Source organism: Metopolophium dirhodum, chromosome 8, assembly GCF_019925205.1.
Source record: "Metopolophium dirhodum isolate CAU chromosome 8, ASM1992520v1, whole genome shotgun sequence".
NCBI classification, from domain to species: Eukaryota; Metazoa; Arthropoda; class Insecta; order Hemiptera; family Aphididae; genus Metopolophium; species Metopolophium dirhodum.
In genome coordinates this window covers 6817071-6844156 of record NC_083567.1, presented here as the reverse complement: position 1 = coordinate 6844156, position 27086 = coordinate 6817071, and the positions used below count along the sequence as shown (strand labels likewise).

Here is a 27086-nt window from a genome sequence, read left to right as displayed (position 1 = left end):
AAAACAAAACAAAGCAAGTCACACTGTTTAAAATTATAATATTATTCGTCCATAATGTTTTAGTTGATACAAACACAAACGACGCAAATATTTCAAGTAGGGTCAGGAATAGGTATACCTAGGTAGTTAAAACCGATTGTTATGACTAACACTGACATGGGAACTATCGAACAAAGGTCCGATGTACGACCAAAAGGGTTTAACTCACCGACATGACAGAGGTTTGCAGTTGGGTAGGCCTATGCGATATGCTTTTAGTATGTGGTCGAATTCGATGTTGTTGGGGTGAATGTTTTCGGCCCATGCCCACTGGCTCTTTCTCTCGTGATCCTTCTTCTTGGACATGTCCTCCACATACGGCGAAGAAGCACAAAGACGTGAGGACCAGGAACAGATATGCTAACCGGTACGTCAGATGTGAGTATGTGACTCGGCAATGACTGCGCTCCCGAGTCCCGGCCGATATGATAAGCGTCGCGAGCGAACCGTTCCGAATCGCTGCTTCTCTGTCGTCGTCGTAGTCGTTATTGAGAAGAACGACAACGGACTCACCAGAACTCTGACCGACTTTACAATCGTTTTAATCTTAAAACCTATACACTGTGATCGCAAGTCCGACCGGATGGGGTTAAGTCGGCGACCGTTAATTGTTCTGTTCGTAGCCAATAACCACTGCCGACAGTTTCACACTCATATAGCGACGGTAATAATTAAAGATTCAGAGATTTAAAGATTTAGAGTTGTTGTTATTGTCCAACAGCCGTTTGGTAACGCACCGCGGGTTGACATAATATTGTATTCGATCCAGAGCAACCAATAAGTAATAAGCATTAACCACCAACTATCACTAAAAATACTATTCAGCCGATGGATATCCGATATTGGTTTTTCGCGAAATAATCAAACCGACATTTTTATTAATATCACTTAAATATACTCTAGTATATATATATAAGTATATAATATATATGCATATACGCGCGTGTGTGTGTGGGTCGGTATATTTATTACAATAATATCATTATTCCATACGCTGTTATCTAGGGGTTCTCAACTTGAGCGCACAGGAGTGCAGGACGCATAGAAAAGAGATTACGCGTACGTTCAGCATTGCCAACCTCTTTTGCTGGTCATAAACTCTTAACAATAATAATATACTAATATAATAAAGTCTTGACAAATGATCAAAGTACCAAGACGTATAATTATAATCATAGACATATTATAATAAAATTGATATTATGTAAAATATAAGTAATGAGTAATGACTAATGGAGCGTCATGGTATCCAAGTATCCAACTAGAAGATATGAAATAAAAACGTTTCTCGTACAAAACATACGTCAATACATAATATTTTTTATTGCATGCATCACAGAATATCAAGACCACCATATAATATTATATCTTAGTCCGTGATCATGACATACATTCAGTGCCTAGTGCCTACAATACTACTGGCAATATCTACTAGCTCGGTCAAATAATAATAGATAATATGCCATGAGAGTTTATCACACGGGAAATGGAATGAACATTGATGGTCAAAAAACCTTGCCCGAGGTGAAAGTAGTTTTTCTTGCTGGAAAACAGTATTATAACTGCGGAAAAAATATCCGACAAATGGGGAAAATGTTTTGAATGCTTATACTAATGAGTAATAAAGTGTTTATTCTCGCAATGTAATTTATTGTAACCTGTCTGAAATTTAGCCATAGCCAATATAGAGCAAAACTATCACTATACCTAGAGCTATTATAGAATACTGAATAACTGCTTACAATTTGTGACATTTGTAGGTACTTACCTAATCGTTATGCCACCGTGGCCACCACTTGGAAAAGAAAATCAAAAGAAAATCAACTACTAACGAAAAAAAGACTGAAAGAATTATGTCAACGGAAAATAATATTGGAAAACGTTTAAATAACATTCCATTTAATATTCCTATCTATTTGTATTTGTATTTTTTTTTTTATTTAGTATAATAAATATTAACTAACAATAATGTTGTTATAGTAGAACAGTTATTTTTTCTGTCTGTTTTTCGATTTCCAGGTATTTTTTCAGTAGGTACTATACTCCGGCCCTCGAGAGAGTATCCCGTCGCCCGACGAAAACTCGTCCGATTCCGCGCATCGCCACGTATTTGACATACACTAAATGGCACTAAGTGGGGAAATGCCTACAGTCTGCATGCGCAAAACGAGGATACTCTCTCGTGGGCCGGAGTATAGGTATATCAGATTATCATCCAACTGGATGACTGAGACGGATAAACAGAATAGAAAATAACAGTAGGAACCACGGACCTATTAATAGACCCTAATTAACAATCTGTTGATAGTGTTATAAGCCCATTTCATTAGTAATATAAGTATTTGTAATATAAGCATTTCTTTGACATAATATATATGTAACCATGTATCCGCCGTAGGAACGAGCACGGCCGGCGTATATGGCATTCCGCTGCATGGGCACTTTTGAGCCACAGCGGGCCCGCCCGACCGCACTCGTCCCCGAGGCGAGTCAGTCGCTGTCAGTCCGACAGAGCCTCCACAAATCCGTGTATTTTTGTATTAACATAGTGTTCAGATAAAGTATAGTGGTTAAACTACCTCACTGCGTGTTTCGTTTATTTAGTTGTGCAGACGTACATAACAATAGGTCTATGGTAGGAACGGAGCTTCGTTGGCTATGAAGGTGTATGGAAAGGGTGGCCGACCCCTGCGTATAGTTGTGACTATTGGGAGCAAAAAATAAGATAATCCGGATAAATTTTCGACCAGATATTTTTTCCATTAACCAATGTGGGGGGAACGCTTTGTAAAAATTATGATTATAGTTGGAATGTAGATCACAGCCGATAATAGATTCTGTCCATTATCTTATTGTAGGAAAAATTGACCCAGGTCCCCAAAGAAATATGTCAGGTATGTTGTGTTGGTATAGCAGATTAAACAATATGCGGCCATGAATCAGAAAAAAGCTGAAATGCTGAATGGCCTGAATGCGTTGCTTGTCATCAGACATAGGTATCTCTCAGAGGCGTAATTTGTGGGGGGGGGGGACGACGACAACAAGGTGAGAATTTGCCCCTATCTGATTTTAAAAGCAGCCCGATGGACAGCCTGCTGGTGCCCGGTTGTTGTTACTTGTTTGTTTAACCATTATATTATATTTTATTAGCACAAAAACATGCCTAATGTTATGATATTTTTAGAAAATATTATACCGTGTAGGTACTTAGAAATCATTGTCACAAATCACAATGCAATGATACGTTTTTAATTAACAATTTATAGTTGGAATATATTTATATTTAGACGCATGCGGGGACGTGCATGTATGTACGTATGTATGTATGCAAGTCAACAAGTGTGGTGCGTGTGTGTATTTTGTGAAGGGAAAGGAACATAATATTGAAATATTGTTGTATGCTGGTGGCTCGGCACGGCGCAGTGCCCGAGATCATTCACGCTACGTGATTGCGTGAGTAGGCAACGGCCGCCGCTACTAGTTCTCGGATGGGTGACCACCCGGGTTCGTACTTCGTAGTACGAAAAAACCTAGCTTCACATACACGTGTTCCTAACCGAACTGGTACACTCGTCGTGGTCTATCGTTCGCAGCACTCTTGGAGGTGATTAGCCCCTCCAATATTAAATTCAGCCGGTCTGGACAATTGTATTTTAATTGAAGTATTAAATCCTTTATTTAATCAAACCTATACTTCTAATACAGTAAACGCTTGAAGAAATTATTTTATAAAGTTTAAAGAACGATCCATTAATCACGTGTTTTCCATAGTAAATAATCGGATCCACCCACGGGCCATAAGAACATAATAATATATAGGTTTAATACATTTTAATAATAGTATTACAAATTAGTAATTACAATCTATATAATATTGTTGATAACATTTCAATTTGTCAAGATTATAGATGATACTTGATAGTAGTTCAACAAATTTCCAATTTCATAATATATATAAATAGTAAGTACCTAAATTTTTTAGTTTGTTTTAATGAAAATAGTTTTCATTTTAGCAATAGGTAAGATGTATAATTCATAGATACATCTTGTTTTGGGTAATATGTACATCAAATGTAAGAAAGTGAATGAGAAAAAACAATATATTATGTTATACCTATAATATAATTTAAAAAAGTAATGTATACTAAAGATATTTTAACATGGGGTGTGGGGGGGGACAGAGGAATCCCCAAACCTAGGAAAGAAAATCCCCAGACTACAATATTTACTCACAACCACATGCAACATGAACAAATATTTTTTAAACGTTATTTAGTACTATAATTACCGTTTACCACATTATTAATATTTAATTATAAATACGTATATTACACTATATTATATTATTAAAAAAATAATACATTTAAAATAATATTTTGTTTTAAATTACGATAGTATATTATGTGTAATTCAACTTAATTAACTTAACAGTTAACAACTTCACAAATATAGCATATAAAAATATTTTGAATGATCGATACGTCCAATAATAAAGTTAAAAACATAGTATACAAAAATATTATACAAAATATAGTTAATAATAATAATTATCAAACAATAATTTATTGAATGTAGGGCACGAGGCATATTACACATTTACACATAATATATTATCGTAATTTAAAACAAAATATTAACATATTAACAATATATTAATATAATTATTTTTTAATAATATAATATAATATAGGTACGTATTTGTAATTAAATATTAATAATGTGGTAAATGGTAATTATAGATACTAATTAACGTTTAAAAAATATTTGTTCATGTTGCATGTGGTTGTGAGTAATATTGTAGTCTGGGGATTTTTTTTCCGATTACCGGGACAGAGCCACAAAGGGACAAGATATGTAAAGCCCCTCCAAGTCAAAAACTAAAATTGCGCCTATGACCACCTTGGATGAGTATCGGACTTTAAAACTCGGCTAAAACTTTAAAACTAAGGCCGACCGCAAAACTCTGACTTCGTCATCGTTTTTAGCATTCTTAACGTTAAACAAAAAAATATTTTAAAAAAGGGTGTCTGCTAAAACAGAAAAATACCGCTGATTTCATAATCATTCTTAACTTGTTAAAATACATAAAACGAAATCAAAATTCGTTATAGGCACTGCGCGTGACAGTAAATTTCAGTGTTGTGCGTATGCGTGTAAACGTAAAATCTCAAATTTTGAGAAGATATAACTTATAACATTCAAATTAATAATGATTTGCACCACTGTTATTAACTCACTGAAATACGTATGTTTCAGAAAAACTGCTAGGTAGCTAAAGTGAATTTATTAAATGCATTATAATATTGTATAGGTACTAAATTGTGTAGAATTTTGAAACAAAATTTAATAATTTTGTGTGTTTGTTAGTTTTAGGATTTTTGATAAATCAGTTCCTATTCCCTGCAGCTACGACTCAAAACTGTAGGTAGTTGAAAATGTAGTATTTATTGTATTTATTTTTAGTATTTCAGGTGTAAAGAAATGTCCACCCTCCCCCCTAAAACAAATTCCTAATTAAGTCATTGAGTTCAGTTAACAAAGGAAGGCTAGTTTTATTTTTTGATATGATGCATTGAACGGCGTATTGAATAGGCAATAAAGGTACATTAATACTGTGTTTGATTACAGTACATATTTTTAATATATTATCAAATTGTCAATTATTATTGAAAATTGCATTAGTATTAGTAGGTACCAGGTACGTATAATTTATTTTACACCATTTAATATTATATTTAATCGATATTAGGCAGATAAGAGTGTACATAAGACATAACCATTAAGCAATACAAAATTATATTTCTAATATTAAATTGATTGTTTCTTTGTAATTTTAACTAATCGTGTAAAATATGTTTAATATTAATACTTATTAGATTATATTATCAAATTTAAAAATAAAAATTACTTATTATTGCATCTATTTAAAGTTATATTAAATAATAATGGTAATTAATGATTATTAAGAGGACATGAATTATTTGTAAAAACCATTCTGCACAGTGCACGGAGATGAAGAACCCTACTATAGTGTTGACAAAGACACCAATTTTTTACACAATAATATGTAACATAATATTCACTATATCGTAGATTACGAGTTTTATTATTTTTATATCTTAAAAGAAAAAAGTTATTCAAGCTTAAAACAAATTTTAAACAATAATTACTTTTGGATTCTGGGCGATAAATGTGTTTTTTTATATTATAAATTACATAAACATAGTGCAAAACCATACCAACGTTGGATGAGTTCCATTTCCATGTAGAACTTCTCAAAAAGTTAAACGGGAACGAGTTGAATTTGAGTTTGCAGTCAGAACTGCTAAACGACGTTAACGTATAGTCGCGCAGACTAAGACCTGAGACACAGATTGTCTAGTTTGTTCTAAACAATTAACAAAGTGTCAAAGGTTAAATTTTTTGGATTGACAGAAGAACTGCTTCGACCACCGACCTAACTGAGTTATACAGCTGGGTGTATACAGAGAAAAATAATGAAGAAAAAAATCAGCATTAAAATAAAATATTTCTGATTGTCTATTTATTACCCCTACGTGGTCCGCTATTTGGACCGAGGGCCACCTATTGCCGACCCTATGTGTGTTTTGTCGGTCACTGAACAAATTCCTCACGATGAACCGCCAATACCTATGTCATTGATATGCAACAATGTAACATCAGATTGAACATCCATCTGAAATTTGAATATCTAGATATTTTAATTAGGAGCTATAAATTATAGAAAAATATGAACATTGGAACATAATTATGTAATCAATAAGTATGGTTAAAATGTTTAATACTTGTCCTGTACTCCTGTATATAGTTATATAAATATAGAAAAATAAAAACTAAACAAAATAATACATACAATTTTAAAAATGTTTTTATATATAAATAATTAGTGTATAAATAACTAAGAATATCATTATAAACTATAATACTTTTTAATATAAAATTACATAACAGTGATATATTTGTTTGGTTTAATAAATACTAAACATATAAGCAGTTCATTATACAAAAATATAATATAATATTATTTATGTTTACAATTGTTGAATAAAATGATTATATTAAAAATGTATGTTTAGTCTGTGATAGAATATCGGATAATCGTTTTAAATCATTTTGCAAGCTAGTTGTTTCTTCTATTTTTTTATTACTTCTATGAACAATTTGAAGCAAATTTAAATATTCCGCTTCACTGAAAGTAGCTCCTTTTTCCAATATCTCTTCCAGTATTTCCTACACACAAAAGTACAAATTTAGATTTAAAACTTTTTAATTCTTTATTTTGTTTACCTTTGGAGTACAAAGTAACAATTCATAATAATGAACTGTTTTTTCTAAAGTAACTTGAGATGCCCCTAACATTGCAGCTATGTTGTATTTTAGCATTGTAATATCACGTATTATTTTTCTAATTGCAATTTCATCAATCATTTCTATATTACGAGTATGGTTTACTAAACTCTTAGCCATAACTTCACCGAGTCCTTCAACAATGTATTGAGATTTACTATTTGAAATTGCATTCAACATAGCTTCATGCAATGCTGATACAGATTGGTTAAGATCCAAAACTTTGGGTTCAGTTGTGTTTCCAATAGCTGATTCAAAACTAGGTAATAGGTAGTAAATACTTTGAGCACGCACCTACAAATTAAAATAAATTATTATATTATTACTTTTATATAAAACAAAGATATTTAATTTGAGAGTTAGCCACAATAATTTCCTGGTCTGGTTGTATTTATTTGATGAAATTTTTATAGTCAAAAAGAAAAATAGTACGTAGAGATTGATTGAATATTTGATTAACTATTCTCTAGATCTAACACTAATAGACACTAATAGTCTGAGAGGTTATGTGTAAACATTTATTATCTTTCATATTTATTATCAGAGCTAAAATCTTGTATCATATAATGGACATAAAAGCAATAAGCGCAGAATAATTATTCTGTGATATACGCTTGAATGTACATGTCATCCAAGTATCAACTGGAATTATAGAAAAACTTAAGGAAACAAGTAGATTTATGTAATTATACATATTAAAAGTTCACTAAAAATTTAAAACAAATGATTTTGTACCTTATCAGTTGATTAAAAATATATTCTAATTCATCTCAAAAACAATAAACTTCAAGGAAAAACATTGGCCTAGAATATTTTCTTTTGGGTGTGGAGAGTCTAATAAGTTTTGACTTATAAGCTTAGTCTGTATACATATCTGTGGGTGTGATCATTTATGGGGTCCTATGCGGTTTTACTTAATGGTTACACTATACCAATATATTGTTTATAAATACATGAGGTTATTTTTAAATAAAAACAAGCTGGATAATTTTAAATTGATTATTGAACTGCTTTTGACAGTATTGGGTCAACAATGGAGAAAGCGATAATAAATATGAAAACTCAAAACATATAAAGCATATAAATTTATGTATATAAACATGCAACCAAATTTATAGTGACCAAATTTCTAGTTAAATACCATACAGCAAACAAAATAACAAGTGTGCCTGGTATCACAGTACTTACTTCTAAATAAAGGTACAAAAGTATATTATCTGAAATATCTAGGAAGTCTTTACCCAGTTGGTGTAAAGTTTCAACTAGTGACAATGGTAAATTGTTATTGTCTGTTTTAGAACTGTTCAGTTTGGGGACTAAATAATGTTTTGATTCTGGATTTGAAATCTCATTTAATTTTTTTCCAAACCATTCCTACATAGAACAAAATATTAAAATAAATTATAAAATAATTTTAAACAGGATTTTAAATTAATATTAAAATTATTAGAAAAGCAGTGTAACTTGCCATGCTTTCCAAAAGGTGTGCCAAACACCTAAGTTGATTTATATCTGAAACACTGGTTACTTTAAAATCATTTCCTTCTAAGTTCTCAAACAACTTATCAGCTTCTTGGGTGTATCGTTTTAGTTCATCCAATGAACTTTTTTTTGACTTATTTTCATATTCTCTTCTCACCCAGTTGTGAGATTGTCTGAAAATGATATTTATGCTAGATTATATATTATACTCATGTACTGAGCTGAAATTAGTATTTACTATGTTTGAATTATTTCTATCAATATAATATGTATAAAAAAATCATTTTTTTCATACTATTTAAAATTACACGGATAAATGTGTATATATTATTCAAATATTATACATTTTTTTTTTTTTTTTAAGAATATAAAATTGGGTGACACTGTTGAGTTCCTGTTCATAAACACTACCTCCTTTTAATAACATTATATCAAATTTACCCATCGTACTAACTGTATTGTATAGATTATAAATAAAATGTTTAATAAAAAAAAGAATTTACATACTATCTATGCTGTTTTTTTAGTGAATGTTTGATCCAATGATACATTTTACTTAATTGCATTTCAAAAGCACATTATCTTAAAGATTAGTACTGAGGAATTTGGAGATTTGTTATACAATATATTAGAGTAATAATTGTTGATAATTAAAAATACTTATAAAAAATATTGTGCTCTTTTTAAATAATGTAAATTAAATTAAATTTTTTAAATAATTCTAATTGTTTAATAACTATTGCAAAATAGTATATTTTGTTTTTTATGAGTAGGTAGGTATTTAAATCTTTATTTTGACAATGTTCGCCACATAAATGCAATGTACAAGCATACATAACAAATATTTATTCCATTCAATACACAGTCTTGGTAACTAACATGTTTGTATATATTTAATTAATAACAGACAATAGTTCTTACTTAAGATAGTCAACTAAATCATGTTTTTGAATCCATAAATAACTAACTAGCTTGGTAGTATTATCGCACGATTTTATATTGGACGTAAATAAGCTATCACAAGTTTCTTTATAGCTTCTACTAATGCTAACCATGATCATTAAGAAATGAGATGCATATTCTGGCATAGTGATGACTAACTTTTTAATTTGACATATATTATTCCATATGCTTACGGTACTCTAAAACAAAAAAATTTAAAATTAATATTTTAATCAAATTATATAACTTTCTATTTAATTATATACTGATAATAATGGTCTTGAAATGATTAACTCCTGCATTTGTTCTGGTGTAGTAATTGCATGCCAAGCATCAGCTTGCTTGGTAATTGATTCAACTGTAGTTGCTACTTTACTATGCTGACGATCGAGAAAAACGGTTCTTATGTATTCATTAAGCCATAAACTTAAAGTACATGTACTCCTAAAAAAATATTATATTTTAGATTGTTTTGTAAACAATATGTATTTAATGAATATAAGTTGGAAATCATTTTTTTCTTCATAAATTCAATATTAGTGTATTCAACATACTTAGATATACTTTTTGTTGTGTTATTTTAATTTAATCTACACAACAGTAAACATAATTATTAAAATCTAAGACTCCCTTACATATTCATTGATTGTTCAATTTGTTGTATAAACATTGTTAGTGGTTCATATATATATATAATATTATCTGAACTTGAAGTACAAATCATTGTTTGTGTCTGTGTTATACTGGTAAAAGGTCTCTACAAAATAAATATATACAATTATCAATATTTTTCTAACTGTTTTATAAAATGAAAAACATATACAAATATTAAATACACTAGGAGTCATATACCCGCTCTGAAAGGGTGACAAGTAATAACTAATAAATAGTAAAGTAATATAGCTTTTCTAAAAACTAATACTGAATCAGAAAACCAAAATATATTGTACTAGTAAATACTTACTTCTAATAAATCAGAAGAACTTTCAAAAGCATTTGAAAACTTAAAAAGACACTGTTTAGGTCTACAAAAAAAAAAAAACAACAATTATTTATTTTATAATTTAGAATGTGTTTTACATAAATTAATAATTAAATAAATACCTTTGAATCTTTTTCTTTGAAAAAAAAACATTCAGGTCAATGTTACTAAAAATTGGTGTAGATTTTATAACTAAATCCGAGTGACTATTTACATCCAAATAATTACTTAAGAACATTTGCACCTGAAAACATAAAACTTTATTATAACCTAATGAAATGTAACTTTTATGTATACTTTTTATACATTATTTATTAAGCATATTATTTTTATCTTAAAAAATAAACCCAGCAAGTACTGGAACTCACTGAATATAAAATTATATGAATAGTTTACTTACAATAGACTCAATATTTTCCCAAACATATTTAAGATCATATTTATTGACATTGGCTAATAGTTGTTGATCAACTACTTTATCCAAGCTGCACAAAAACAGCTGGTGTGCGTCAACAACCGAATAAAATTGTAAAATGACTCCATTTACTAAAGTTACTAATTGTTCTCCAGCATTTTTTGATTGATTTGTTGTTGATATTTGTTTTGTAGTTTTTTCAACAATTTCAACTAATTGTGTTTGCATTGTAGATTTCAATTTCTGAAATTCAATATAATATATAGTCACAGGTTAATACAATTGAATCCATTATTGAAAATAAAACTATTAGTACTTACTTCAATTGTATCATTTAACTTAAAAAGTATGGCAAGGCACTCAACAGCTATGGGGACAAATTTTTCAGTATCAAGATCATTAATATCAGTCTCATTATTATCATTTAAAATGTCTCTGTAATAAATTTAAAAAATAAATAAATAAATAAATGTATACCTAAATTAATTTAGTTACTTGTGTGTTGCAATTTGTGGTATATATTTGTATGATCTTCTTGTACTTTGTCCAAATGAGGAATTATATCCATCTGACCCAGTACGACGAAATGATTTAGCAGATTGTGGTGAAATAACATATATATGATTCATTAATTCATCCAATAATCTATTGTATAGAGCCTGATAGCAAAAATATAAAATAAATAAAACTATAAAATATAAAATATAAAATACATAAATTATAGGTTTCTTGGTATTGTGTTATTTTAATCTTTATTTTTTGTTTTTTAATTAGCATACTATTAAATATAGGGATCTTATATATTATATTGGTACCCAAAATCATAAAATATGCTCAAAGATAAAAAAATTAATTATTAGTGAAGGAGGAAAGACATCATTGTTATAATACAAGTTATAATTTTATTTATAAATATATATTACTTGTTTTTTGTGTTTCAGTTCCACTCTCAATTCATTTAATGCATCTATATTTTTTAAATCATTATTACTTATTTGTAATGTCTCCATCAACAATTTAGTACATTGTAAGTATTGATTTTTTGATTCTAACATGTTCAATTGAAAAGGTACTTCTTTAATTTGTTCACTAAATAAAATATGTTATACCATTTACTTAATTATTATATACAAGAATCAGCAATTTATATGGATTCCTTACATTTGAGTCAATTGTGTTAACATATGATGTTGCTCAATACTCTCAACATAAAATTTTCTTAGTTCATCCCGTTTACATCGTAACAAAGTTTTACATGCAAGAAGCTTCTGCTTAGCAGCTTGAACTCGTTCTCTAGATAAATTAATTTCACTAGACACTGATGTAAATAAATGCATAACGCGAGCAAGATTTTGATGTTCCATAGAGATCAATTCCTCTAATTTTTGATCACATCGCTTATATTCTCTCTCCAAGGCAGTTTTTTCTATTTCACGATGTTCATTAGATTCAGTTGCAGACAATGCTCGAATCATGGTCATTAGTAATCCGCTCTATAAAAATAAAATAAAAAATGAACATGATTCAATTTATAATTTATACAAAGAAAAATGAAAATTATAATGAAGGGACGGTTATTGAAATTTTCCATTAATTTAGATAAGTAAACCTTTAATCCATCTCTGTATATAGCATAACTATAGATGAAAAATAGTCATTGTATTCACTAGGTTATGATTTATCAAAATAACATCTTTACACTGAGGCACATATTATTATATCATGTTGATAATTCACGGGTTGTCATACTATGTTTTAAAACATCATTATCAACTAACAATTATTGAGCACAAAATAAAACTTAGATGTTAAAAGGAATAGTAGTAAATCTAAATATTTTTTATATTGGTATTCAAATAAATTATTATAAGTGAAGATATTTGATATAACTTATAGTCTATAGGTAAGTAATTTTGAATTATAAGAACTCACAGTTTCCTTTGGAGTCTTAATACCCCGTGGTGGTTTACTTGGTGGATTTGCCATGGTTAAGATTAGTAAGAATTAATTTTTGAAAACTATGTAGGTATTCTAATATTTTTTTTTTTAACTAAAATTAGTATTTTGTCGGATAATATTTAAAATTAAATGTGATATCAAGTTTAAAAAAATAAATGATTGACCAACATATCTTAACTCTTTAGAATGTAACTAACAATAATCCAAATGCAATAACATAATAACATAATATATTAAAAACAATTTTGTACATCTTAAATTTTAATGCTAAAAATTAAAATCTCAAATAAATTCTGTAATTATCAAATATTTTCTCCACACGGGAAGTGATAAGCACCTGTTTGAAAAATGATAAGGTTCCGATAAGGGCATGCAATTGAAAAATTACTACCAACAGTTGCTATCGAAATTACCGTATTAATAAAATGTTCATCAACTATACATTTTAATTATTAAAAATTAAGCTAATTAAGTTATTCAAGGATCCCGATCCCGCGCTTCAATTCGAACTTCAAAACATTGGAACTACAGCAAATAAACGGCATGACATAACTATAAGTAACGAACTACGTTAATTATATCATGCTAAAGGTATTCTACTACTCTATACTGGGTAAATCCAAATACTATATAAAAATAATCTATAGTATTTGGTAAATCTATACTATACAAAGCCGTAATATAAGCTTATGCGTATAATCTTAGGATTATCAAAATTTAGGGACAGGCAAAGTCATTCAACATCCGCCCATGCAAGCTGATCAGAACATTCAGAATATTACTCTTCGGACTTCGACTATAATTGCAGGCGCACTGTTGTACATCAACTGGTCCCGTGACCTATTGTCCTATACTCCTATTATAATAAACAAAAAAATCAAATTTCTTTTTAATCATTATTTAACTGTTTATTTAAGTATAACAAACAATGAGGATGTTGCAATGCTAATGAGCCTCTTCCCCCAATCATGTTACTCATGTGATCTATACTCATAATTTATCATATTTACTTATTGTTTTCTATTGTTTAGGTTCTAAACTTCTTAAAACTCGTGTGATCTATACTCATTATTTATCTTATTTACCTATTGCTTTCTATTGTTTAGGTTCTAAACTTCTTAAATTTTTAAACAAAAATCTTAGATCACCGTTGACCAGTAAAAGAAAATTATTTACCTATATCGAATTATATAAATGTATATTATGCCGAAGTGCTGTAGCTGGATGGTTTCTTCAACAAACGTACATGTCTTTTAATTATTCGTTTGGTACCATAGATATATAATAGTTATACATCTATGTTTGGTACTGAAGCTTATTGTACAACTGATGTACAGATTGCAGGATAAAAAAATAAATGTATATAATTAGTGTATGATAATACAATATTACCATATTGACTGCAACTATTGAAACATTAAGATTCCTTAATGGTAACTTTTGATGTGTAAGCCATATTATAAATGTTTTAGAAAGATTAAATATTCATATTTAAAAGCATTGTGCGACTCTTAAACGTAATTTCTTGAATGGTTGAATTTTTTACTCTGTAGTCTGTAATACTGTTTATTCAATAATCAACTAATGTTATAAATAATAAACTTTGTAGCTACTACCTTTCTTCAGTTGCAATCGTAGCATTGAGCTAAATAAAAAAAAAGTATAATACACTACTATATTGCACTTTGTTCCATCCCGGCACAAGACAAATTCCCAACATTTTGTATTAGAATTGTATTATTGTCAGGGTTTTAAATAAACAATTATACACTATACATGTAACAATAAAATACAGATTCACATTCATGAATTATCATTGAATTTTACTCAGCTTACAGAAAAATACTAACAAATAATACAATAAAATTATTTTATTTTTTAAATGACTTAATTTAGTTCAAATCAAAACTTAAATTAACAAAAAAAAAAACCTTGATAAATACAACTCAGTCTTAGTGATTATTATATAATATTTTTAATTTTTAATTTGCTGTAATTCCAGAAAAACAGATAAGAATTTATATTTTTAGTTAATTGAAAACTTAATATTATTACATGTTATATATTATTTATATAATTCCTAAATTTTTAAAGATTTATAAGATAATAATTAGTTAACTAACTAATAAGAAAACAGTAGTATCACAGATTAAATATTAATTATTTTTTTAAGGCAAGTGATGCGCCATTCTTTAGTTGTCATATTTAAAGTTGATATCAAGATCATGGATACATTTTTTCAACTCTGCTATAAATGAAAACGGATTAGGAGAATTTATCCGTTTACTTTCAAATTCTGTCACAATTTGTTCAAGTTCTTTTTTCTTTGAGGCTTCAATTTCTAAATGGGCAATATGCTTGACAGGCGACTGATCATTTAAATTAAATTTCTTTATCTCTGATTTGAGATTTTGATAGAATTGGTATACTTCTTTTTTACATGTTTCTCTTTCAACAAGCAAATTATTTGAGTTTGCAAGAGAATTGTTTTCTTCCAAATGTATTTCATGTATTTTTGTAGGGTTATCATTTGTACAAACTATATCACAATCAGTATTAGCATTATTATTATTTTCTGAATTATTAATTTCTTTATTTTGAAGCGAGTTTGATTCTCCATGTTCTAACTTGTTAGTAATATCGTCAATATTGCATTCTTTCATGTTTTCAGTTAAAGATTTCACATATTCTAATTCACTGACTTCTGAAGTTATTATTACTTTGCTGTCTAAAATCTCAGTATTCTCATTTTCATCATCACTTTTTATTGACTTTATACATCCTTCATTTATTGAATCTATATTAAAATTAAGTAAAAGTATTAAAATACTAAAAAGAAATGAAAGAGATAATTTAACACTTACCACCAATGCTAACTTCAGTAGAGCTTGTAGTCAGCAACTGATTTATGCGTTCAATTTCTTTTTTAGCTTTAAAGTAGTTTGAAGTTTCTAAGTCCATTATATCATGAATATAATTGTTAAGTAACTGTTGAAATTGATGAGTTAAAATAATAATTTCACTGAAATATTTTTCTTTGTCAGAAATATCTTCATCAACTGGCAAGTTTAGTTTTTTGTTTATACTAGTATACAAAGGTTTTAACCATGAAAAACAGGTATAACATAAATAAGCTCGGATAGATTTTATCAAGTTGTCGTTCAATTCAAAATGTACATATGAATCCAATGTTAAAGGTCCTAAAATAATAAATAGAAAAAAAAATAAAATAACATAACAAGATAATTTTATTATTATTAATTACCTTTAGGTAAAATCCACATAATCAATCTTGAAAGGATCTTATTAAATTTTGAATTGGAATCTGTATACACTGTTTCATAGTTATATGCAAGTGCAAAACATTTTATTAAACGCGTTTGAGAATCTACAGTTAATATTCCAGTTTTTTGATACTGTAAAGCTATTAAACAGAACTGGCCCGCTAAGAATACAGTAATCTATAAAAGAAAATTATTAATAATTATTAGAGAGAAACAACTTTATTTAAAGTGAACTGTCCGTCTGTCGGGTTGCCTATATGACCTATAGTTGTTTTATTTTCATTCCATTTTATCATATTAAGTTCAATTTATTTAATACAAGAAACTTTTTTTAACTAACAATAGTTAGGTATAGAAAAATATTCTATATAAATATAAAAAAAAATTGTTTCCCAACTACATGAATAATTTTAAAAATTGCCAGACAAGTAAATTTATCTGTGTATTTAAGGGGCTTCGCTACTTACATCAATTTTAGCCCAAAAGACCATAAGTTTTCAAAATTAAAGTTAGTTTAAGTTGGTCAATTTTAATTCTGGAAAAAAAATTTGAGCTCTACAGATAATTGTCAATAGATTGTACGGAACACTTTATAAAAATTAAAACTTATATTATTGTTAGCTGTAGTTGAAAACTTGAAAATATGAATTTTTCAAATCATAATTATTAATTAAAATAAAAATAAAAAAACGAAAAGTGCTTCATACAATCTTCAGACATTTTCCTGCTGAATTGAATATTTTTTCAGAATCAAAATCGGACAACGTTAACTAACTTTAATTTTGTCTAAACAATAAGTAAGTTGTAGTATGATGAACATTATATTGTTATCGATTTATTGACATGTGTATGTGCACACGAGAGTGGTACCCGCATTGATTTTCACTCACAATAATTATAATTTACTACTAAAAAATGATAGCAGTAGCAAGATCCCTTAAATAAAAAATAAAAAATAATGTTTCTATACACAAAACAAAAAAATAATTTACTTTACCATTGGCATCAAAAGTGAAGCATCAGAAATGAATTCTGACCCCACTATTTTTAGTAATTTGTCATAATAATCTGGTTTATACTCTACATGCTCCAAAATATAATTTAAAATTGAACAATTTTCCTCATTTGATGTAGCGCAAATCCAGTTTTTAATTATAATTTGAGTTACTTTGGGATCTAACTCGTACATTGCTTCATGAACACCAGTCCACATGTTTAAATACTAAAAAAAATAAAATTTTAAATGAGACGCAAATAAAACTAATTTTATTTTATTAATTTATATTTTTAAATACTTTTAATATTTAATATGCTAATTATGAATAAATATATTAACTTAAAGGAGCACAGAACACAAAAAAATGTTTTATTTAAATTATTATTTAATATTAAATGATTGTTAGAATCTAACATTTTTAATTTTGCTGTTTTATTTGCGTATAAATGTGTTCATTTTTGTGGTATAGACGATAGAGGTATTAGAACAATAATATAATTTTTAGTTATTTTTAAATATTTAAAATATTAAGAGATAATTACCGGTTGCGTAATGTCTTGTTGCCGAAAGTGATTACAGGGCATGCGCAAAAAAATGTATTTTATAAGGTTTTAAATATTTAAAAAAAACTAAAAACTTTAGACTAATTCTGGTCCCACAAATGTCTTCAGTACACAAAAAACACATCATTTACATACAATAAAAATTCAAAAATATACTATAAAGTTTAAAGGTAAGTAAATTATTTTGTGAAGCAAGTATTACACATCTATAGAAAGGCAATTACTGAGGAACCCGGCCCCCCATGACATCACGCGTCTTTTTAAAATTCCTCATAACTTATAAATTGTGTAATTAGAAATGTTAAACCTATACCATTTTTCTTGTAATTGAACATTCTTTCAAATTAAAAAAACTAATTATTTTGTGTTTTGTGCTCCTTTAAGATAGTACCTAATTAAGAGAGGTTATACATTTATAATAACTAATAGCAAAACCAAAATGTTTAATGCATTCACAATGCAAATACAATTAATATATAACAATTATAGGGACAAAACATGTAAACATTATCTGCTACCACCTCTAGACAAACTGTCAAAAAATGCATTTGAAGTTTCTTATTTGAAAAACCAATTTCATTAATAATTTACAAAAAAGAAAATAATATAACTTATTGATGCATTGTTTAAGGTAATATAAGTATAGTATCTCTAACTTAATGAAAATAACTTACATTAAGTTTAGGATGATTTTTTAGAAGCTCTCTAGCTTCATTCCATGTATGATGTCTAAAATATTCGGTTTTCAATAAATTAACAACCAATGACTCTTCCAAATCTTCATCTATATACCTAGCTAACTTGGCAGCTAATGACAATTCTTTAGCTTGCTTAATTTTTATAAGGCATAAAATAGCATTTCGCGTATCGCCAATATTCAGAAAACTAAAAATTAATTTCATAATTTAACAATTTAAATAAACATATAATTACTAATGTTCGATTTATAAAAATATTCTAACCAATGAGCAGCTTCTTTGGGATGTCCGTGAAGAATATTGTATTCAGCCCACTTTTTAGTTATTTCCAATACAATCTCATCATTTTGCTCATTTTGGCTCTTAACGACTGCTAAAGCTTCGCGGAACAAATTATTTTTTAGTAACATTGTTGCAGCTTCATCATATTTTTTTATAGCTACTAAATATGTTGATGCTTTAGTAACTTCTCCAACATCTTCTAGTTGACTGGCATATACATCACACATTTTTGTCCATAATCTATATATAAATATATAAATTTAATATTGAAATATTCATCCATTTGAAAATATAATAGCACATACTCATAACTAACACTTGGGGCAACAGCTATCATCCAATCATTGATAGTTTTTGTTGCAATTGCATCCTTAAAATACCCTTCTAAGTTTTGACCCCATATATTTATATTATTCATACAAGGAATCATTTGATTTGAAGACTTTTTTTTTAATGCACTGTCTACACAAAAAAAAATAGTTAATTATATAGCTATTTAAATTTGTTTTTCTTATGAATAAGAGTTTAAAATGTCAGAACTCATACAATTATATAAAAAAACAATAAGTAATTTATTCTATATATAAGCCCGAGTAAATTATATTTTTACATATTATTAAGGCAATATATTTGGAAATTATTATCATAATTAACTAAAATATTAAAATAATAATAACTAGTTAAAACTTTTAGTTATAATTATTATAGTTGCCATCACAAAAATTAACGGCAGGTATCACATGCTCAATGTACTATATACAAATTTACCATTAACATACATAACAATGAATGAACTACAAAGTAAACCATAATATTGTCTCCAAATGTTGCTTATTATGTACACGGTGTGTATAGCATTCAGAGCTCCTGCCCCGGGTCTCTCAGATTTGTATGACATTTTGGGCTCGCGCTATAAAAAAATAATATATTCAGAGGCCTTGACTAAAAGAAATTTCCCCGGGCATTGCTTCACGTTAAAGCTGGCTCTGATAACATTAGAAGAAACACTCAATTTCATGGCTTGATTAAATTTTGATTAATATACACATTTACAAAAACATTTAAAATTTTTAACCCTCTAGATTTCCACATAAGCAGTATAGCTTTTTTTTTTTTTTTTATTAAATAATATTTACGGTTTATTTATTTATTATCAATGGTTACTATTTAAAAATAATACAAGTTGAACTGCAAATGCACATACTGTGGTCTGGCCGTCTAGGAGGTTAAAATATTTTAAATGTTCAGATAAATATCTTATTTAGGTATCTCCTAGCTTGTAAAAAATGTCTTTATCTAATCCCAAAGTATGTCAAGAAATGGTGTATTTCCCAAACCTGTGAACATACATTATATCATAATTATGTTTGGCTAGAAAATCTATTATTTGTGTTAATTAAATTTGAATTAAAATGTTATTTTTATTCTAAAAACTGTTCCATATAAGAGTAACCTCAGGAGGGAATCCCTAGATTTAATTGATGTTTTATTTCAAATTTTAATGTAAAATTTCATATTTTGGTTTGACCTCAAATTCAAAAAATTATGGGTTACGCATAATTTCTATTTTCTAGTATTAATAATTTCTTAACTTACATTCATTAACTAAAAACTTTTTCATTTCAGTATTTGTACCAAAAAATGCCAAATAATTTATATCTTCATCTACTGACACATTGTTTGAATACTTTGAATTGATGAATTTATCTACATCTTTTTCTAAATGTTTTCCAATAAAAAGTTCATAACTTGATAATGGAAACTGTTGAATTTTATTTGATTGTTCTTTGCTTGAATCTGTATTTACAATAAATATAAATAAATATCAATTAAGTTATAATACATTATACCAGAGGTTCTCAAACACTTTTTTTTTAATATGCTAAATGTATATTGCAGACCAGTCACGTTTAAAAATTGGTATGCGTTTGAGAATCTCTAGACTAAACTAATCGATAATGGAAGTTAAATAATTAATAGAATATACCTAAAGGCAAATAATAAATAACTATATATTACATCTATGGCCCAATAAAAAAATAATAACCAGTAGCATAATAAGTGATTCTCATTTAAGTCTTAAAACTGAGATAGTTTTGACAGATAAAATCCACAAAAATGTAGAGGATGTTTTTTAATACACTTATTTACTCTATTTCAAAAGAGAATACCTAGGCTACAGACGGGTTTTCATCTGGTACTGAGCATATTTCAGCATATAACACCGAGTATTGTCTGGCTACAATAACAGGTCAGACAAGTTTGCACAATTGCACCGATGCATTCTGGGAAGGTTGACATTGTGTGGCAATAGATAATTAGACATCAATACTGCTGTATACTCTATTCAGAATAATAACAAACCCGGCAGCTGACGAAAGACAACGTTGTTCGCGCATCCATCCCCACTATGGATGCCTTCAAAATATTCACTATTATCGAATAATTAACAAATCGTCCACCCGATGGGGTCTGGCAGCGCCAAACTCAGTTACGATGCATGAATGCAAACTATTCTTATTCTGAATAGAGTATACAGCAGTATTGATGTCTAATTATCTATTGCCACACTATGTCAGTCGCAATGCTCAGAAAGTGGATATTTTCTTTGGAAATGGGGAAAAATGTAGATTAATTACAAGGCAATATCTAAGATTTATTATTGAACGAAATTATATTATTTTGTTTCTAAATGTATAGAATTAGAAAACATCTCAAGATGTCTTAGGTATTAACTTAACTTGAAGTACATAAAATTCCGAACAAAAAACCCTATTTTAAAATGTGTTCTATTATGTTAGAAATATATAAAAAACTAAATAAATACCAGTTGTAGAATTATCGGCAACTTTTGTAACAATTTTTTCTTTAACAATATTAGGAGTATCTTGATTTTCTAAAACATAAAAAATATTGTCAATTTGATGACCCAACACTAGTAAACAATAATAAATATTTATAAGCATTCATTTTACTTTTGAACTCAGTTGTGTAATTGTGTAAATCTTTTGATAATCGCCATGAATGGATGGAGTGATCAGCAGAGCCAGTAAATACTATATCAGCATCACAAGGTGAGAATATTCCACACAACACAGTGGATAAATGTTTAGAATAAACTCCAATAAGTGTACATTTTTCCACATTCCATACCTGAAATTGCAAATATATATATACTAAATACACTAAAATTTTAATTTAAGAAACCAAATATTTAATTTTGTATGTTATTTGTAGTAAATACATATAATAGCAATAATATATAAAAACAGTAAAACAAAAAATTATAAATACTATAAATAAATAAAATAAAATTTTATAATTAAATATGTTTGCTTGTTGTTTACTTTTTGTAATGTATTTTGACACGTTAATAAGTGGTAAGTTATGCCCTACCGGTTGTAAAGTAGTAGGGTGCCATTAGGACCACTTGTTAAATAATTATTTTATAATAAGTTAAAATTGCCCATATCAAATTCCATGAAAACTCAAAAGACTCAATAATAAAATACTAGTTTTCATTTACTACGATATTGGATAACAACACCACTTTTAGTAAATTATATTATTATTATAAATATTATTTATTATTTAATTGTTTTAACATTGAGGTATATACATTTATATAATTTTTTTAAATAATGTATAATCATATTAATTTAAATATATAATTAAATGATATGGCAAAAATTAACATACTTTGGCAGTGAAATCATTTGAACAACTCAGAAGTATTAAATTATGATGAGGACTCCATGCTAGTTCATTGATTTTTTCTTTGTGTCCTTTAAATTCAACAACCAATGATGGCGTACAATCTGAAAAATTAAATTAAAGAATAAATAGTTTAAATAAAAATTGTAAATAAAAGGTACCTTCGTTAAGTTGATGGACTCTAATGCAGTGTGAACTTGATGCAAAATAATTTTTATACTTGGATTCTTCACTATAATCAGAAGTTACATGTGTTGGATGCCAGATAATACACTCAACAGATTGATCATGACCATTTACTACATGTTTAAGTTTTAATGTATTTCCATCTAATAAATAAATGCTCCTATAACAAAATTAAAAAGTAAAACTACCAGGTAATAAATATGATTTAATTATACAAAAATACCCATTTGAATTTCCTATTGCAACCACATCATAATTTGGTTTCCAAGCCATTTCAATACGTTTAACGGGTGTTGTTAGCTTATCTTCAATTTCATTAAATTGAGTATAATCTTTTAAATGAAATGGATCTGAAATATATGTTTTTTTTTTTACTACAAGTCAAGTAACAGATGAAAAATTATGTTTATACATAATATAAAAAAAAAAAAAATTAAAATAATAAATAACACAAAAAATTTTTTTTTCCTTTATTATCTATAAATTTGGTTTCTTAGTCTGTAACTTAATTGGTTCATTTTAACACAAAACCGAGTCTCTATTTAATTTTTGAAACTACTAACAATTGTATTGACAAGGAACCACTTGCACATTATTTTTAATCAGAGTTTAATATTTTACATTTAAAATTGCCTGTATCAATCATCTATAAAAATCGGCTGTTTATACTTAATAATGCACTTTTTAAAAGATCTTGTCATACCCGCATTAGTTGTTTGGTTGTTTCCACCTAACTAATGTGTAACATACCAAATTATAAGTTCAGAATAATCTATTTTACTCTGTGATTTTTAATATTGAAGTTAGTTGACATTATCAAATTAAAAAGTAAGAATAGGGCATCATGTGGAATTTATGATATTTTAATTTTAAGGCCAGTTATGAGCATTTTTCTGTTGTAAATATAGATAAGACATGGGGGGGGGGGATAAAATTCTCTCAACTAGGTTATGTTTAATTATTTTTTCAAAAATTTTAGGTTTAATTATAAGCTTAATATCATAATATGACTTACCTGTCCAAAGACTCATGTCATTATAAATTACAATTTGCCCATTACCAACTGCATAAAGAGCAAGTTTTGCATCATTAACCATTTTTGTATTTGGAAATGGTGCCCAACATAAGCGGTAAATTGGATTAGCAAGTACAGTTTTTAACAAGTTATTATTATTTCTTTTTTTTGTTAGATTAAAAACTCCAACACGTCCATCACCTGTAGCATATGCTAACAAACCTTCGTCTTGTGGATGAAATGCTAACTAAAAGGAAATTATATTAAAATATTATTAATTAACTGTGTATTTCTAGTTAACCAGGCACCCAATATTTTGGGTATTTTTTTTTTTTAACTTAAGTTTTTTAACACCAAAAATGATGCTGCAAACAAAAATTGGCACATATCATTAGTTTCAAAATTATAGCTGTATGACAATCAATTATCAAAACCATAGGTCAGGTCACCTGTTATTGTGATATAAGGCAAGTGTAAGGAGCGACTACTTGTCATACTTAAAAAGTGAGGCAAAAAGGATGCCCAGTTTTCTAGTAAGAAAAGTTCTAAATTAATCTGTCTAACTTACAGATAAGACTTTTGAGTCTACGGACTGACTCAATGTAATTAGTTCTAACTGACGTTTATTAGATACATTCCAATAATAAATTCTTCCATCGCCAAGACCAAATGCAAAGCTAATTATGATTGAAAGTATAAAATATATTATATTATGCTACAAAATAATATAAATGGTATATTTGTCGCATACTTACTCAGCTGAATTAACTGGGGATAGTGAAAAGCAATAAACAAAACCACCAAGCGTTGGAACTTCCAATGGTAATTCGGGAGTCTCATCTTTACTCCTTAGTAAGGGAGTTCGAATTAATTTTCTACCCATACATGATGACCATAAATAAAGATTGGTTGATTCCCTAATTTACAAAAAATATCATTGATTACACAAATGAAACAGTTTATATTTTAGTATTAAACGTACCGAGGACATGCTATAGAAAAAATTATATCCTTGTGGGAATCACTAATCAGAGACACTATTGGTCCACATACCAAATCTGGTCTAAGTTCTATTTTTATAATTTCTCCAAAACCAGATGTAACAATAAGAATTGAAGGTTTTATCCATTTAACACAGCTCCAAATTAAATTATTTTTATTTCTGAAAATAAATATAATATTCACAATCTAATTATGATTAATAATCTTACATTTATAAAAGTCAAATTGTATAAATTTGAATATGTATGCCAAAACAGCAGTTAGCTAAAAAAGTGTAAGAAAAACAATAAAAATTGTGTAATAATTTATTATATATACCTGAATGTAGATTTTCTCATAGGTCTCATAGGTAATGCAATGGTAGTTTCATTAAACATATCTAAACCAGCACGACTTATACATAAACCAGTTCTATCACATGCTATTGATGCTAGTAATAAAGGTTCAACAGATTGATCAGAATTCAATGGACTATAAGGAACTGGACACCAAGCCAATGAATTTATATTTCTTTCGTGGTAATGCAATTTGTGTAATAATTGGCCATCACCTAAAAAATGTTAACTCTAAATTTCTAAATATTTCTTGAATTATCATTTATCCATACCAGTTAGGTCATAGACAAATAGATGACCATTTTTACATCCTATAGCAACTAAATTCTTTTTGTGAGGGCAAGCTGCTAATGTTAAAGGTGAGGCTTTAATATCTAACGTATAATTACGCATTGTTAATGCTTGAATGTCCCACTTGTGTAAAGTCCCAGCATCTGACAACGCTACAACGGTTAAACATCCATACAACCATGTAACATCCAGCAGAGTTATGTTCTTACTTTTTTTATTCTATGTGAGAAAAAATCAATAATCAATTATTTATTGATGATTAATTATAGCTAAAAGTACTAAATATAACAGACTATTTTTATTATAGTTAGAATTTAAGACAATTTAACTAAGCAAGTTAATTAAATTCTAATTTAAGCAAAACAACTTACTCCAAATGAATGTATGTGATCACAGACCATGCTTTTTACTTTCCAGATGTAAATATTAACTTCATCTATAGAAGCCAAATAATGTGCATCTTCTAAAAAATCAGTTTTAGGAGAAAATGATACAGCTCCAATACGACCACAACCCAATTTTGTATTCAGTCTAAGACGGTTATATTGTAAATCATAGACGCTTTTACCATCCAAACCACTAACTAATACAATGATAGATCTTGAGCCATATGCAATTAACTTTCCACAATCATCCATAGTCATGACATTAGATTTGTACCAGTTCATTGACTGGGTAATCTCAAAAGTATTCATGATTCTAAAATAACAACAGTGAAATGAGACTATTTTGTTAGGTATACATTTGTAATATTTAAATATAAATAATGAGGTGAAGAATGGGGAATCGAGTTAATACAATAGTTTATTAATTTACACTTCATACACAAATTAAAAATTTAATTTCATTAAAAAAATAGTGAATTTATTGCTTAACAATAATATTGTTCAATGCGCATGCATCGTCATATTAAAGGAATTTGTGCAGCTGGGCGTAATTTATTATAAGTGTTGGAAAAATAAAAATAAACAAGACAATATTTACAAACCTTCAGTGAACGGCCCGCGGATTGAGTAAAAGGCAACGAATACACGTTAAAAAGTATTACTTATAAGTTATAAGTAATACGGAGCGACGAGCTTTGGCGCACACAACGCACGTGATAAAATATAACGTATAACAATACAACAGGACGATATGACTTCAATCCGATTGTATAGTCTTATCGTTTAAATATTAACAGTGTATTATTATATTTATTAAGAATAGTGAAACCGCTCCAAATTCCAAGTTGTAGGTAACATGTAACTCACAAATGGACGATAAATTGAAAACACCGATTATTTTGTAACAATAAATAATAGTTATTGTTTAAAATTTTAAACCGGTCAGTGATTACGACGGTCGTTATCAATAACAAAAGGGGCGCACACATTAAAATATTATGTTATCTATCCCTCCCTCCCTCCGTGTTCTCAATAACCGTGCCTATGGGAAGCGGGGACAGCCTGTAGCAGCCGCTGATACGCCGCGCGCACGATAATTTAGCGCCGTCCCCGGCCAGGCGTGTGTTACGTTGCCGCATCTGCAGT

General features: G+C 28.3%; 3 protein-coding genes across 3 annotated transcripts in view; all 3 read right to left on the bottom strand.

Annotated features, from left to right (window-relative positions):
- The window catches only part of LOC132950187 (ubiquitin carboxyl-terminal hydrolase 48-like), a 39562-nt gene extending 38597 nt beyond the window's left edge, over nucleotides 1-965 (bottom strand). The window contains exon 1 of the mRNA XM_061021464.1: nucleotides 209-965. Coding sequence (XP_060877447.1) covers nucleotides 209-345 — 137 coding nt within the window. The 5' untranslated portion in view covers nucleotides 346-965. The remainder of the gene's footprint in view (nucleotides 1-208) is intronic.
- A 5869-nt stretch (nucleotides 966-6834) lies between these two features.
- Nucleotides 6835-13494, bottom strand: LOC132951101 (exocyst complex component 4). Its single transcript, XM_061022816.1, has 15 exons — nucleotides 13161-13494; nucleotides 12390-12721; nucleotides 12152-12317; nucleotides 11724-11887; nucleotides 11549-11663; nucleotides 11214-11471; nucleotides 10936-11057; nucleotides 10796-10856; nucleotides 10467-10588; nucleotides 10098-10275; nucleotides 9811-10031; nucleotides 8876-9062; nucleotides 8596-8781; nucleotides 7348-7701; nucleotides 6835-7290 (listed from the first exon to the last, which is right to left on the bottom strand). Exons 1-15 carry the CDS (start codon nucleotides 13212-13214, stop codon nucleotides 7114-7116), a joined length of 2697 nt encoding a protein of 898 aa, XP_060878799.1. The 5' UTR covers nucleotides 13215-13494; the 3' UTR covers nucleotides 6835-7113.
- Nucleotides 13495-14929: 1435 nt separating this feature from the next.
- On the bottom strand, nucleotides 14930-26969 carry LOC132950217 (gem-associated protein 5). Its single transcript, XM_061021532.1, has 21 exons — nucleotides 26543-26969; nucleotides 25926-26253; nucleotides 25536-25773; nucleotides 25247-25478; nucleotides 24909-25088; nucleotides 24682-24843; nucleotides 24495-24603; nucleotides 23927-24173; nucleotides 23135-23261; nucleotides 22887-23071; nucleotides 22711-22829; nucleotides 21987-22164; nucleotides 21839-21907; nucleotides 20608-20808; nucleotides 19317-19473; nucleotides 18994-19251; nucleotides 18706-18916; nucleotides 17469-17693; nucleotides 16453-16648; nucleotides 16052-16387; nucleotides 14930-15984 (listed from the first exon to the last, which is right to left on the bottom strand). The coding sequence occupies exons 2-21, from the start codon at nucleotides 26247-26249 to the stop codon at nucleotides 15380-15382; spliced, it is 4359 nt and encodes a 1452-aa protein (XP_060877515.1). The 5' UTR covers nucleotides 26250-26253; nucleotides 26543-26969; the 3' UTR covers nucleotides 14930-15379.
- Nucleotides 26970-27086: the final 117 nt, after the last annotated feature.

Excerpts from the sequence above, each read along its gene's own strand:
- LOC132951101 (XM_061022816.1), bottom strand. The coding sequence starts at position 13,214 with ATGGCAAATCCACCAAGTAAACCACCACGGGGTATTAAGACTCCAAAG. Across the intron at positions 8,782-8,875 it reads CACACCTTTTGGAAAGCATG|GAATGGTTTGGAAAAAAATT; the intron begins GCAAGTTACACT and ends TGTTCTATGTAG. Across the intron at positions 7,702-8,595 it reads TTTTGTACCTTTATTTAGAA|GTGCGTGCTCAAAGTATTTA; the intron begins GTAAGTACTGTG and ends TTTAATTTGTAG.
- LOC132950217 (XM_061021532.1), bottom strand. The coding sequence starts at position 26,249 with ATGAATACTTTTGAGATTACCCAGTCAATGAACTGGTACAAATCTAAT. Across the intron at positions 25,089-25,246 it reads ATGAGAAAATCTACATTCAG|AAATAAAAATAATTTAATTT; the intron begins GTATATATAATA and ends ATTTATTTTCAG. Across the intron at positions 21,908-21,986 it reads TTACACAACTGAGTTCAAAA|AAAATCAAGATACTCCTAAT; the intron begins GTAAAATGAATG and ends TTTATGTTTTAG.